Source organism: Topomyia yanbarensis, chromosome 1, assembly GCF_030247195.1.
Source record: "Topomyia yanbarensis strain Yona2022 chromosome 1, ASM3024719v1, whole genome shotgun sequence".
NCBI classification, from domain to species: Eukaryota; Metazoa; Arthropoda; class Insecta; order Diptera; family Culicidae; genus Topomyia; species Topomyia yanbarensis.
The window spans coordinates 2,041,885-2,057,879 of record NC_080670.1 but is presented as its reverse complement, the minus strand read 5'-3'; the positions used below and the strand labels follow the sequence as shown (position 1 = coordinate 2,057,879).

The 15,995-nt window shown below is 40.0% G+C and overlaps 1 protein-coding gene across 1 annotated transcript; it reads right to left on the bottom strand.

Moving 5' to 3' along the window:
* Positions 1 to 3,841: 3,841 nt before the first annotated feature.
* Positions 3,842 to 15,009, bottom strand: LOC131676587 (zinc metalloproteinase-disintegrin-like EoMP06). Its single transcript, XM_058955726.1, has 4 exons — positions 14,552 to 15,009; positions 6,164 to 6,533; positions 5,925 to 6,111; positions 3,842 to 5,863 (listed from the first exon to the last, which is right to left on the bottom strand). The coding sequence occupies exons 1-4, from the start codon at positions 14,685 to 14,687 to the stop codon at positions 4,055 to 4,057; spliced, it is 2,502 nt and encodes an 833-aa protein (XP_058811709.1). The 5' UTR covers positions 14,688 to 15,009; the 3' UTR covers positions 3,842 to 4,054.
* Positions 15,010 to 15,995: the final 986 nt, after the last annotated feature.

Sequence of the window (15,995 nt, the reverse complement as noted above, 5' to 3'; positions counted from 1 at the left end):
TGGAGTACGGATCTTTAACCAATGATATGGAAGCTTTGCCTTCCTGTGTAAGTCTAGATAGATTCATAGTTGCTGTACGATTATTTTTAAGATTAATTTACGCTATTCTAACCATCGATGATTAGAAAAGTGCACATTTCTTTTCCAATATATTTTGCACAACAACTGAGGATATCAAGCAAGTTGGGATATTAACGCTGGCAGTGAGTCATATCAATGGGACACCGTAAGGGTAAAACCCAAAATATTCTGTGCACGACTGGCATATTTTGGAGCCTCCAGCCATTGAGTCCTTGGCACAGAACTACACCTTGACTTCGGAACTCCTGCTTTCAGTCGCCTCCTACTACATGGGAGCAGGAGCCCAGTGACACAATTCTCAGCGCATGTTCGTCTGTACACAGCGAAATTTGATAATAGGAACCCAGCAAAACATCACCAAATTATCATCAGTTGAAAGTCACACCAAATCCCCATCCAACATAAATCCGGCAAAACTATGCCGATCATTTTCAAACAAAAATCTGGTATGTAGAGCAAATGTTCCACTACGCAATTCAACGTATTGGGAAGTTCACTGGGCGCTTCCTAGACTCCGTTCGCCATTGAGCATGTTTTAAACTCTCTGAACAATTTTAACTATAGCACGGGTCGCCTGACGCTATGGAATTGGGATTCCCTGTTTGGTGAGTTTTTACCACTGGAACCTGAAGTCCGTAGTGTAATTCTTAGCCGGTTGAAAAAGCACTACCGACACAGGCTTATCTAGTAAGGGTGGGCGAAAATTTATTTTTTCGCAAATTGTCGGAACGAAACGAAATTAAACGAAATTTTTCGCAAACTTTGCGAAACGAAACGTTATGAAAAATTTCGTTTAAATTCACAAATCTCGCCGAAATTTTGCGATTTTTTTGTCTGTTTCGCAAAGTTTGCGAAATTTTTCGAAATTTTACACAAAAATGATAACGATTTATCTATTGAAAGGTGAACCGATGCGTCCGGAGTTATTCTCAATTCTTATAGCCGACTTGCGATGACTGAACAGATTCCGATAACTGATCAGAGCAACGGTTTGTCTGATATGTCATGCGCAAGATGCACTAATGCCAAATGGATTCAAAGTATAGCTTTGCTACAATTATATCGCAGATAAAAGTCGTCCATCTCGAGCGTTAACGGCTTATCCAAAGTTAATTGAGATATCTGCACCAGGTTGACTAATTTACAAATGTAATAACACTAGTTTACAAATTTTGGGGTAAACTAAGCTAAGAAAAAAAGTTTTCAAAATCGAGTTTGCCTCGCTTAACACGAAAACAATACCCGTTTTCCTTTCAAAAAGCGTTTTTGTGGCTTTTTTGAAAAGCTTAGGGTAGTCTTTGCGTTTATTCGTCAATATTTCGTAAAAAGAATCCGATGAAACAGACTCACAGTTCGATAGGTAATAATCTACCCTTAAAATGTGTACCGTGGGTAGATCAGCGTGCAGCGACTAAGCTGTGACAAGTATAATTTTTGACATCCTTAATTTTTATTAGTTCGACTGGGTTACATGCAACCCTACATAAGATTTTCAATTATTGGAAGAGAACATGCTTTGAACAGTTTATTGATTGTATTGATCGGGCAATTTTCACAGGAGATATTAAGGTTGGACAGAGAAAGGGTAAAATTCGCAAACGAAAAAACAGTTTTTTCCACACCGTATGTCAGATCTTCATAAAAATCAATCAGCAGTACTGTAACAACATTCTACATACGCTGATTGATTTTTATGAAGATCTGACAGACGGTGTGGAAAAAACTGCTTTTTTCGTTTGCGAATTTTGCGCATTCTCTGTCCAACCTTAACCAAAAACCAAAGAAATAATGAAAGTGGATATAGTCCAAACCGCGCACGCACATAGGGTTAGAACTTTTTCTAACCAGTAAAAGAGGCAAATGATTAAGGTTAAAACCTCTATAAGCGAAACAAAGGCTTAGATGTAACAGTCCAGAATTCGCTAGAACGAAAGAGATAATTGCTCTAATAATGTATATGGCTTTTTCAGACTACTTTTACAAACATACAGTCACACATTTTTGAAAAATGTGTTTAATCTTCAATCGCTTACCATAAGTTACAAACATTTTTCATAATTGGACACATTCTACTATGCAAAAGTATTAAAAAGAATTAACTTTCCTTATATCAAAATATTTTTGAAAAATTTCGTAATAGTTTGCAAATGTTTTCGTCAAAATAGAATTTTGTGTTGCGAACAACATCTACCATTAAAATTTGGTTTTGTTTCGTATCGTTGAGAGAATACGGAAGAGTTATTCGTTTCGTTTCGTACCGCATAGGCCAAAATCGCGTTTCACCCACCCTTATTATCTAGTCTGCTTGAAGAAAGAAGCTGACATTAAGACATTGATTTTCATAAATGGCCGAATAACCCAAAAAATCTGTGGATCACTCGAATACCATTCGTAGGATCTTTTCTAATGTCGTTTTCGCTTGAAGCAGAAACTAACTCAGTTTCGTACCTAACTGCTGTCAAACCGTTTGTTTGAAGCCAGTTTCCAACCTAGGTTATGCGCCACTGAACTGAAAACCGGTTGGGTTCCAACCTGAAATATATTTCGGGTTCGCTCACACCACTGCTGTTTGGCGAGAACCCAACTCAGTTTTATTAAAAACGTTCGTTTGAAGCAACTAACCTGGGTTAGTTTCTAGGTTCTCAATCGAAAACGACATAAATAATCTCTCATGAACTAAACCAGATTGGTTATTTAATCGAATTGGCACCACTTCCCGTTTCATACAAATGCAATATGTATTCAGATAATTCAAAGCTCACGATTCTGAGCGCTTGTTCCATACCAACACATCAACAGAGCTTTCGCCGTTCGGTCTACACGGAAACGAAAAACTACCTAAAATTGAGTTCCTTTGACTCAATCTCGTGGTATCGGTATCGGGTTGAATTTACCTAATTTTGAGCTCACCCCAAACAACTCAAAAGTACCTTCCTCCACGGAAGACCTCGACTGAGTCGAATTTCTCTTTTTGTTTTTGACAACACTAATAAGTGCGAAAGCGACGCACAACTCAAAAGTAAGTTAAAAGAACTTATTCTGCAGGTTGTTTTATTTAACCGTGTACCTGATTGGAATTCTTGCTACCTTCGTAACGACCTGCCGTCAATTTTGAATCCGTAACGCGTGATGCAAGTTTAGTAACTGTGGAATGGCATATATGAGGCAGCAGTCCCTCGAGCCAACTATCTCAAATCACAACATAAATTACATAAACCGAGCTGACATTTCCTGCCCTCTTTGTTTACTGTTGCTGATTATCTGTGCTTTAAAAAAATCCGTGAACAGCTGACAGACAACAGTCAACAATGAGCACAGAAAATGTGATTCCGTTCGCGAGCTGGCGCTCGTAAAGTAACACTATGTAACATAGCTTGTTTTGTCTAATTAACCATTCAAATATGCTTTGTTTTCATTTTTCTCTGGATAAGGGCCCTTACACGAGGCGATTGTAATATTATTATTGCTGTTTGTCATGGTAATATACTTATGTACTAAATTGACATCAAATTACGGAAATTGCATTCAACTGCAAAATTAAAGTAACAAGGCGATATCCAGTTAAGATTAGCTGCCCTCAATCCGTTAGCCAACGAACGTTTGCCTTGGGTTTTCGATTATTTAAAATGATCATTGACTCCATGACACACTCGGATTTCAAAAACCAGTAAAGTCATTACTTATTAATGATTCCTTTCTCGTGTAAGGAAACCTAACGTTTCATTAGATTTCCATCAATCGAAATAAAAATCCGTCGAAATTTTATTCATTTTTCATCCAACCACTTGTGACTAGAGCTTTATTTAAGCGAATATTTGTCAAAATTCGTACATGATCACATACCTAACGCGCACACATACAGAAAATATGGCTTGTATCAAAAGAGCTGAAAACGTACGACATTCTACCTACTACTACTACAGGGTATCGTTACTTGTTTAGTCTAATAATATAGTAAATTGTCCGTTCGGTCTCACGTAAATCTACTCGAAGCGTACGGGTTCCGGAGGGAGGGTTGCCGTGGTAACCTCCGTGGGCTTGGTGGAGGTGGCGCTACGTGCGTTATATACCCAACCGAAGGCTGAGCAATCGAACGCACCGAAACCATGCTGTCCACACGAGCAGTCCCAACGGCGGATGCCCCAAATTTTTTCAGTCTTGCGATCGGTGTAAACTGTGGATCGTCCATGTCTCGTGTAGAAGAGCACAATTTTGGGGCCGATATTTCTCGAACCACCGCTGAGTTGGACGACATTGTATGAATTAATTTGTGCCTGCGATGGGAGGGTGCTTGAAACTTGGAGATGGTCAGAGGATTTTTGCATCGATTCGGTCGGCAGAAGCGTACTACAATGTAGGCAATAAAAAGAGTTGTCACGATAACTCCCACGACTACTAGGGTTATTAAAAGAGCTAGGAAAGATCCTTTGGATGCAGGGCCACTATCTAAGGAACCTCCGACACCGGCGTGTTCACAAAAAGGAGGAGCATAACCAATTTGGCAGTGGCAGTTCCCTTCACTGTTACACATTCCTCGCCCGTTGCAGTTCTTTGGGCAGTGCTTTCCGATTCCACGTTCGTTGAGGACATCAATATCCCAGCATTGCTGTTGGTAACACATACTATTTGTTCCACAGGGAGCTCCATCTGGAACCAAGGTCGGTTGTTTGCCATCCCCGAGATCAATGAAAGCAGAATGGCAGTGAATTACTTCCCGTCCTTTTAGCGTACTTGCGATACGCTCTTCCGTAAACACTTTCAATCCGAATTCAAGATTATTTTCATTCAACTGTTCACAAAACAGTAATCCACATAAAACATCTTGCTCGGCGCATTTCTGGAAACTATGTGTATCACGGTCATACCCACAATTGGCATACTTTGTCCCATTCACATTTCTCGCGTAGCACAATTCATCGGACTCCTTTCCGGAAGGACCCCACAGCAGTCGGCATTGCTCGTCTCTCGTTCTACAATCGCCATCACTGCAGAATGCCTTTCCTCCGGCACAAACCTCGGTATCCCGCTTAAAAACATCCACTGGACAATGTTCGGATCTTCCGGTACAAAATTCCGGAAGATCGCACTGTCCTCGCGCCGTTCTACAACCCACTCCAGCCTCCTTCAACTGACAATGTTCTATATCACAGCATTCGCCCATAGCACACATCGCACCATCCTTCAGTCGGCATGTCTTCGAATCACAGCACGGATTATCACAAACCTCCTCCAGCCCACAATCACATTCTTCTCCTTCATCTACGAAACCATTGTCACAGCTAGCCGCATAAAGCCCATCCGGTCGATCTTTCAGACAATGGTTCAAACCTCGGTTGAAGGCCAGCGTCAGTTGCTCTACACTACACGAACTCCAATGTTTCAGTGATCGCCCGGTAACCGTCGCTGTCATAATACACTTCCGTTCCGGACAGTAGCACTCCTCGTCAACGTCATGCTCCATGTTGAAGCTATGACCCATCTCGTGTGCCAACGTTCCCGCCTGTATCCCGATGTTGTCCGTATGAACGACAATCACAGCACCAGAGCTGTTACTGGTGCACATCCCACCCAGTTTTGCCTTTCCAATGACGTGATCTTGAAATTCCACCGCCGTCAACAGCTGAGCATGATCGTTCGGGTGCTGGCGAAGTAATTCTTTCCGGCGGTACTGCAGGAAGTTGTTCAAGGTGTCATCTGCTCGGTGGCTGACCTGAATGTGATCGAATTGATCCCACACGACAACACCGGTTAGGGCGATGAAGATGTTTAACGGGTTGAAGAGCTGTAATGGAAGGGATGGTATGTTAAGGTTTTCGATATGGAAGACTACAGCGTCTACTTACCATGTTGATGTGGTTAACGACATCTGTGCAGTAGCGATGAACCACCCACACATCGGAGTCAAATTTACGGTAGAGAGAGTTATCGACCACCAGAACCAGCTCAACGAACTTCGAGTGATGGTTTGCATTGTACGGGCCGACCAGCTTCGGTAGATGATTACGTTTAACTCTACGTCGATGGTTTAATCTGAAATTAGGCTTATTTTAGAATCAATATTTTGATTGAAACTTGAACAAACCTCTGTATGAAATGATCCCCGGTTGTTTCATCAAAATCGATGTAGTAAGTTTGGTCTAGATCGTAAACGGTTCCGCGAATCTTTCCTTCGCAGGTAGACACAGCCACCAGACTGCCCGGTCGTTCCTTCACCCATCCCTGGTAGTAGCAGTTCTCGTCAAAGTACTCCACTATAGATGAGTTAGGTTGCTGCCCTTGTCGTTGCAGGAAAGTCCTACCGCCAAGACTCTGCCGTAGCTCAACGTGTATCGCGTGCTCTGGGGTCAGATTGTAGGTTAGTGTGACACCGGGCCCTGGTGGCGTGTGCTGCTCCACTTTCGGAACAATACGAATGCGGTCACTGCCATTGCCGTTGTTTGCTTTGTGCCATGCTGTAAAATGAAAGAAATAATTAGGAAAGGTTATGCTCAAATCCCAGTTCAATTCACGATGCTAATCCTGTAAATCCCTCTAAAGTGTTGTGATGTACATAGAAATGTACACGTGGCGCTGGTTATCACTATTGATGATGAGAAGCTTTGTTGTCTATCGAAATCTGATTTCATGAGTTCGTAAGAGGTAGGGGTATACAAAAACGAGAGAAAGAAGAGATACTATTTTTCATTTGATTGCTCATGTACGGCTTATATACTAAGAAGAAAAGAGCTCTCCCTGGTAAAATTTCTCTCTTACTCAGTTGAGTATTTCTACAAGCAAAAATTCCCCATCAAGCAGTAGGCGATACTTGACGCTACTATCGGTTACCATGGTAATCGAGTGATACAGATTGCGTTTCGTTGCGAATCAGCTGCTTTTCGCCAGAATTCACTTCTCTGTGAGGGTCGGAGTAATGAAGGTGGTTAATTAGCCGCTTCTGTAAAGTATACTACAGACGATTTACACTCACTTAGCAGCAGTTCACAAAATTACGCGTGTTTGAGCTAATAAGAGAATAATGAGTGACACGTCATTGGAAAATGGTTTGCTCGGAAAATGAAAATAAAATTGAACGGTGTCGGTGGGCGCGAGTTCAGCTGTTTGTGGGAGTTAAATCGTAGTGTCACGATTTTTGTTTTTCAAATCGGACGGACATCGCATCGTTTGAGAGTGGTGTGTAAAAGATCAAACAGAAAGATCCGTGTTACTGATGCAGCGTCAGGCCCAATTTGAAAAGTTCCAAAGTTGTCAGGACAATATCGCCTCGCTCGCGGCAGAAAGCAATCCATGATTAGACAGATTTTCCGACCCAGTCTCTGTTGCTCCGTTAGTGGTAGGCTATTCTGTCTGTTTGGAATTGCTAAAAGATATTAGACTATACAGTGTCAAGTTACCAGTCTGCCAGACGCATACGTGCGACGCTATTCAAAGTGCGAAGGAAACAAAGTAACCTATGGAAAAGATTTTTCATCGCGCTAGCTTTGATTGAATGCACTATATTTTGGTTGTCATAATAATATCGTTTAACAATTGAAGGCTCATATTGAGCTTACCGTTCCCTTAGTTCATCTTAATCTCGATCCAACTTTTCACATGCTCTAATGGCGGCCAAAATAGTATGCTATTCGCCTAGTAAAAAAAGCATTGCAGCCGGCAGCGTTAGTCCAATGTTTTGAACGTTTCTTTAATAGACGCCCAACATTCTTAGTGGGGCGTTGCTATCAAGCTGGCGTAATAGGCGATATCTGGAAACATCGAATGTGTTACAGAGATCCCTCCGGAAGGAGAATGCAAGTTTATGCCTGGTTTGATTCTCGACACTGCGATTCAAGTTCAGAGTAAACGAGTACATGCTGGTCACGAATACCCAACAGAAGTGTACACAAAAAATCTTCTGGGCCTAGTAAATTTTTGAATGTCGGAACACCAGAGAATTTTAGGAAATATGCGACTTTGGAGTCGAAAAAATCGAATCGAGCTTGATAAAAGCCATAAAATGCGATTATTGGCACCGGATCGCTGACGGGTTAACGAGAGAAACATTACTGCTTAGAAATAGAAGACGTACTGCGTTGTGTCCCCTCAAGATATCGAGAACGATTCACCGTGTTCGATGATGGAGTTCTCACTAGCTCTTTTGTAATGCAATAATAACTGCCCTCCCCCTCCCGACCAAATCACACTCAACTACCCGACTCTGCAAAATGGCGCTTGTTGAATTTATTTGTATCAGTTTCCTTGGAGGGTAATATTCATGACTGGACACAAGTGTAGGTTATTGCAATCTTAAAAGCAGCGAATCAATCTCCGATCACAATTTGTATCGACCGATTACCCTGCAATCGTTCAAGAAAATGATCCTGTTTGTTTGACATGGTCTTCTACCTACTTAAAACACCTTTTTGTTCAATTTTTTATCTGAAAAGCATATGTATTTTTGGCATTGCGACCCTAGCACCTCTCGAGATGCTAACTTTGATTCGGAGTAGGCTCAAATTAGGGCATTGCAAGCTGGCACTCCAAATAAGTCGAAAGTCCATGGAAGCAACATTTTGACTTCACTCGAGAACATTTCCGATTTTAAGACTAGAAAGGCAGAAAGTTGAGAATGATTGTCACAAATATGCTTCTATGGAACTTATATAATAATTTCGCAAGTTTTAAGCAATATACGCACATCTAAAAATTGGTCGGTAATTTCTTTCGACGATTTGCACAGTAAAGTGGTCTTTTTACGAAGGTGTCAGCAAATTGTTTATAAAATTGCGGACAAATTTTAATTTTTTATCGATTTTCGGTAGTTTTTCGAATAATTTGTTGAAATCGTTCAACAAATTGGCCCAGACGAAACACGTGGCTGTGTGTGACAACGCTATCAAGATTCTTATAGACAAAACTCGAATATACTGGCAGATGCTGTCCATAATAAAGTTTGTTATTCAAATAACAAATTTTAAATTATACACAATTTGATTTTCTATATTGGGCCAGTGCAGTGCAATCAAGCGAACTCGACAAAAATATATTTCAATTTGCTGAGAACGATATAGCCTAGAAGAAAGCATAAACACGTGTAAAAGATGTAATTCGTGAAAAATAAGACATGGCAAAAAGTGGAAAAAAAACTAGGATTTTATTGAGCTGCGAGCTCATTTATCGAATTTATGAATTAAATACACTTGTGTATTATTAAATTTGCTAATATGCAGAAACGTGCAGAGTAACAATAGAACTAATGGTCATGGATTTGTCCTTTTTTTTAATAGAATGCCAATTGCTGCTAAATCATATATTGATCAAATAATCATGTAAATATGCTTGCTGTCAATTTTTGCTTTCAAGATAAGTTCACAGTAATGTTGCAACCAGTAGCACCATTTTAGTCGCTTTCTATGGTAACCATTTAATGTCAATGGAAGTTTGAAAGCGACGCGACGACAGGCTTCAATAGGCGAAGACTAAACTGATGCGAGTGGTTGAATCTATAAGTCAATAAGTTGAAAATAACGTTTCGACATCTTATCTCTAGTATTTGACATTTCGTTATTTTAGCATTTCTTCACGGAGAGTTCTTTAAAGCTTCAGTTTTTCTCCGCATAATTTATATGCGGAATATGTAGCGAGTTCATGCGGGCTCTCCCCACAGTAGGAAAAAAAATTCAAGATTCTCTTCGCATTTTCCACACCTTATTTTATTTCTACAATGGGTAGCTGTATGGCCCAATTGTTTGCATGCTCCGCGGCACAAAAAGGCTAACAGGTAGACGAGTCCCGTTCAAAAGAACAAAGTTTGGGAGAGCAGATCCGACGAAAGGCTCGAAATGAGGCTGGTTGAAAATGAGTTGCTTTCTTATGCATATGCATTTTCACTGACTGCAGCAAAGGTTTCTGGAAGCAGCCAACCTCATACTTCCCAATTAAGGCTTCTATTGGAGACTGCACCATCAATCTTTACTTCTCAGGCTGGTACGTACACAAATTACTTCGTCGTACACGGCCGAGTGTTATCTAGTTAGATCACGCGATATATCGATGGTGTTTAATGGCTCCGGAAGTAAACCATCCAGGGGCCGGATGTATTAGATGAATATAATTTCTATCGAAACGGAGACTTATCGGAGAAATAGCTAGAGCCAGAGGGGATGTCGGTCGTCGGATACCTTCCCCTTAGTAAACACTATCATGCGGGCTTCAGTACCCGCGAAAAGCTGTAGTATCAGTTATCAAGAAACACATTTTCGCTGAGCCTTCGGTCGTACAGCCCATTAACAAAGGGCGTTTCCAAATAGCCTCCAGTTGTTATCCGAAAATTTTCAATTTCACTTACACAGGTCTGTTTTTTCGTCACTTCTACCCACTCGGGAAAAGTGTTCCCCTGGCCCTGCTTGTATGTAGTTCATTTAAATTGAAAATATCATGCAGTTGAGTTTGCGTCAATTTCGCGTTATTGCACATAGAATACGAGATGAATTACTATTTGCCCACATCTACAAATCGCCTGCCAGATCAGAACTTCAAGCGAAAATTTTCCATTCTCAAATTGTATTTTATTAAACTGTAGATAGTTATTTTTGTAGCAGCATTAAACCAACGACTTCAAATTGTTTAACTCAACTGCATCTCCAAACAAACAAATAATAAACGAACCGCATGCTTTCATCAGTGGTCTATGAAGAATCTTGTCGTATTCAATTGGTATTGGACGAAATGTTTCGAAATGCAGAGAATCGGGAAATACTGAAAGAAAAATTATTCGAAAGTTTGACAAAAGTCAATCTAATCAATAAAAAATTGAACAACTTAACCAAAAATTAAATACGATGAAGAATGTAGACAAAACAGATTGATTTTGTGGATTATTTTTGGGATGGCTTTGTGTGAGATAAGAATCGTAGCAAACGAGGGCTATGGACGCGAATTTTTCTGCCGGCCGTCATTTTCCACCTCACCGGAAACGCTCCCTGGAATAATTTCAACAGACTTGACCTGTGACTTTAATGTGAAGATTTTATTTCTCCTGAAGACAGTGGATCAGGGAACCAGAGGGTGCCTTCGAAATTTCTACGGCGCGGTTTTACCTTGGGTGTATCTAGCGCTTTCGGAGGATCGTTTCAACATTGAATCAAGACGTTGACGATGGAGGTAGGGGCCATCTTCAACAGGATTTTCTGGATGGACTAGAGGACATGATGCTTCGATCTTCAATCGAATCGAGGAATCGAATGATAACAACTGCAACTGATGATGGTGGCGAACCTGACAGGTACGCTTATTGTGGGCGGTTTCCTGTTTATTCCCATAACGATGGACAAGAGGACAGCCTGATGAAACCGAGGTTTACAGAACAACTCATTGGAAATCGGGTGAGCTCTTTCTAATATATTGTTTAACTGTATGCGTATCTGCCAAATTTATGCATTAAAACAAATCGTTATTACGAACAATGAACAATATGAAGTAGACCGGTTGAGTGGTTTTTGGCAATCGTGTTGACGTAAAGCGCCAGCTCTAAAATCGAAAGTTAATTTTTCTTTTTTAAATTTATTTCTTTTTTCAGAGAGCGAGTAAAGGTGCCTTAAATACATTCCATTCTAAAAGACCAAAGGAGTGACATTAACCTTCTTACCCAAGTAACAAATTTAGTTTTATGGTACACTTGAAGATATCTTCAAAATTAGCTCCATAAAACCGAACATAAAACCAATTACTCTACAACACTGCTTCAAGACAACCATAAACCCCTCTTAAGACGAAAAAGGCCCATTCTTAAGATGGTTCTCAAGAGTATTTTCCAAGATTTTCTTAAAACTTTTAGATCTTATCAATATATTCTTATAGTGGTGTTCAAGAGCTGTTTAAAACTAATATAAGACTACCATAAGTCTTGATAGTTTTATGATATTCTTCAAGAACACTTCTAGTGCGCTATGAAACTGCTTTGTTAGATAGAGAGGTTGGTGTATAGATGAAAAGAATAAGCTTGGGAAAAAATATATCCATCATATGATGTTCCCTTACCAAAATGGATACAAATAAAAAACGATAATATAAGTGGCCAGCTTTTTAAGCTCATTATTGAGAAAATTTGCATGCGATTGCCAGTTTTCCGATAATATGCAGTATAAAAGTGCGAAAAATTCAACGCGCCGTCAAACAATCTCTAAAACATTGATTTTGATAAAAAATATTAAATCGTTTCGAAAATTCAATAGTATGTGTAATTGTTCATAATTGTCATATTTTGGATTAAACGCGTGCATAAACATTTTTCTAGTTCAGAAATGCATTTCAATCAGTGAGAATCAGTTCAGTATATGAAAAAAAGTTTTTATTTTGATTCTTATGCTAATGGCTACCATTTCGAAGCGGTCAAAATTATCCACGACGCCATTACTTGTCATTGGATTTAACTGAAACCGTCATAAGATCTTATTAAAACTAATTATTCTTGCTCAAGAGTAATAGGAGTTTTTCAAGATCGTGATAAATTCATTCTTATTTATGATAAACTTGAAGAAGAGCTGTTGGACTTGAATAAAACTAATAGGAATTTTTCAAGACAGAAAGGTTAGATGGAAGATCGCCATAAATCCAGTCTATTTAACATTGAAAATGCCAATGTTGAAATAAAAATGCCTATGATTAATGATTATGGTAATCACAATTCCGTCTATAAGTTTTTGATTTATTTCAACAACGCATGTTAAATAGAGCTATATGAACAACTAACATCTCGCTATATTAGCAGCACCTACAGATTTGCAAAGTTAAATGATTAATTTATAATGATCGAGTTTGCTGTTTATACATGATTGAGTTACATGTCACGTTTTCTCCGTTGGGATACGTCACATATCCCGTCAGTCGTTACAGTTTGTTTCTTTATTATAGAACGCTCTTATGCAAGAGTATTTTCACTTCGTTTAAAGCTTTAAGGAGGTTTTATGGTAGCATTCATAAGATACGTTATGCTTCAACAAGAATGTCATAAAGCTACCTTTTGGTTTTAAGGAGGTTGGAAAGCGATGTCTTAAGAAGAGGCTCAAGATTCTCTTAAAACTGCTCATAAGACTAATTACTCTTATGAAAAATGTAGTTTTATGGATATTTCTTCAAGAGTTCTTGAAGCACTCTTAAACCCCGCCAAGCACATAAAACTAATTGCCCTTTTCATAAGCAATGTTAAAACCAGATTCACTATGTAATGCCTTGATAAAACTACCATAAAACCTAAATAAAACCAATTAGCATTTGGATTGTTACTTGGGTAGCCAAGTCACTCGAAACGATTTTACATAACTTCTTTAATCTGAAACGGTCAGTATGGTTGTCCTCGTTTCTTCCTCATTCAAGATTTAAAACGATTCGTTAGTTAGACTATTCATTAAATAAATAATTGCCGTATAATTTTGAAACATCTTCCAATTCAACTCTGCACAGTAGGACTGGCCGTTTTAATACTTGAGACATATTGTAATATGCTTCAAATATTATTGTCTACAAGAAAAAACACTAAAGAGTAACTGCAGTGTTTTCCAGGATGGTTTTCAATACTGGCTGTGTTAGAGTTAGAACAGAATAGAATAGAATTAACAATATATACGCGAACGGAGGTCTTAGTGGAATGTACGTAATGTTTCAAAGGTTTTCTTCGATTTAATTCCACTATGTTTTTATAGTTAAATGCACTTGCACTTCACTATTTAACAGATACCGGTATTTCGATTACTACTTGTAATCTTCTTCAGTGTTTGTATCAGTCTATATTGATATCTGTCAAATAGTGAAGTGCAAGTGCATTTAACTATAAAAACATAGTAGAATTAAATGGAAGAATAGAATTATTTTTTGTTGGCTTTGTGCTCGCCTATAATTTTATATTTTTTTTAGCATACCTGGAAACTCGTTCTATTGTATCTTAGAATAATAAGACTATGCACTACTTCTACTAGGTAATTAGTTTTTCCAACAAAATGTGTGCCATCCATCCCTTTAACCCCATGCCATAACTCTTAACCGCTACAGAATGCCATAAATGTTCAGTGCGGAAGAAATATTTTGCATATGCTGCAAGGAATGGCAGAACATTCGTCTACAGATGGTGCAATGGTGATGGCGTCCATCTCTATCCACACTAGACGTGCCGGCCTAGTACATTTCCAATCACTTAAATCCGAACCCCTCCCCCGGCCATCAGCAGCGTGGCCAGTGCAGAGTGCAATGCATTTGGCATAGTTGATTAAGGTGCAACGAGGGTGACTGGCCGGGAGTGGACCAAAGAAAGCGTATAAAAGAAACGATTTTTCTGTGGTGTTATCGAGAAAGGAAATACTTCCAGCGGAACGTGCCTTTTTGTGTGCGTTTGCCGTATGACGCTCATGATGCGATCGACACTGTGGCACCATTTGGGAAGAAAGAAACGCTTATTGTCTATCGTATTTGTTTAATACTACAAGCCTCCTGAAGTACTTACCGACGCCATCGTCTGAAGCTTTGTTCGCCTGATGAGTCAATCCGTAGGCCGTTGTTCCACAGCTGATCAGGACTAGCAATGGCAGGGCACCGGCTATCAGAGACGCAGTTCTTCCGAGAAGAGAACACTTCTTCATCTTTTGTTAGGCGGAGATTCGTCAAGTACTACTACTCATGGTCAGGATTACAACTATACCGCGTGTAACGAACGACGATTTTAGGCTCAACTACACGAAAAACTAATTAGATTCAACATTCACGGCCACGACGATTTAACCTAGATTCTTAAATCTTACTCACGGTGGGAACAACACCCTCGCTGTCGCGAGTCAAGTACACTGTAATTAACGACGATAGGAATACTAACCGTATAGGAAAGTAAGGGAAAAGTAACCGTTGGACCGCATCAACTGCTCCGGTTAGCATCCGGCCGACTCGAGTTTCATACTATTACTGACTCATGAATGAACGGATCTGAGCAATAGCACCCAGCCAGCAGACGATCCTGACCCACCCGAGACGGTGGAGTTAGAATCAAATATTGTAGCTCTCCTTTATGCTGTTGCTACCGTACTTGCTGCTGCTAGATGTGGGAGAGCAAAACAGTAGCAAAAATAAAAAGAGTTGGTCGTTTGCCAATGGTACCCCTTCTCACAAACCCTTTCCTCCGGGACCATCCACATCATCATCTTTTATATCGCGTAAATATAAGCTGCTCCTTTCAAATGCTTTCCATAGCATTACTATGCTGCTGTAGATGGTGCTGTCTGCCAACTGCCGCAAGTCCCCCCGCTACTAGCGGCATGTGCTCGGTGACCATGTGCTCGGCGTAAAAGGAGACGTTCAGCAGCCGAGAGCCGTGTTTGCCTATTTTTCCACCAACCGTGCGACTCCACTGAATCTGGTAGGCTGTCGCGACAATGCACGACGGCGACAGTGCTGTCTGAGTAGTTCGATTTTTTAGAATTAGTCACTCAGTTTTATGCTAAAAATTTATTATTGCTTTGGATTGGACCTATGGAATCTATGCCATCAAATCGAATAAAAATGTGATTATTATTTTATTTTTCATTTTTTATTATTCCACAGCTTACCAAGAGCTCCACTGTATCCCCCTCAAACATTGTACGGCATCAATCAACTCGATATTAACACAACCGACTCACATCCGCTCGGCGGGGCAAGCATCGAAAATCTTCCTAACGGCAGCTGTAGGCCCTTCGTACAGAAGCAGCAGTATAGTATTCCCACTAAACAAGGCACCGCGTCACGAACTACCGGTTCAGATAAAGCAACGCTCACTGAGATCTTCGCTTTTGTATTGTACATGCACTTTTTTAGGTTTAGTTGTTTATTTTTGCGCTCTCGGACGTTGCCGGGGTTTCGCTTGTGCCTCTGCTGTTGACAAGTTCAAGTCGATTCGACCAGGAAGCAGTAGAAAGGAA

What these genes read in the sequence shown, in the direction of transcription:
- LOC131676587 (XM_058955726.1), bottom strand. Translation starts at nt 14,687, where the DNA reads ATGAAGAAGTGTTCTCTTCTCGGAAGAACTGCGTCTCTGATAGCCGGT. An exon ending in AGCTTCAGACGATGGCGTCG is followed by an intron (nt 6,534 to 14,551) that starts GTAAGTACTTCA and finishes TTCATTTTACAG; the next exon opens with CATGGCACAAAGCAAACAAC. An exon ending in TCGTTAACCACATCAACATG is followed by an intron (nt 5,864 to 5,924) that starts GTAAGTAGACGC and finishes CTTCCATTACAG; the next exon opens with CTCTTCAACCCGTTAAACAT.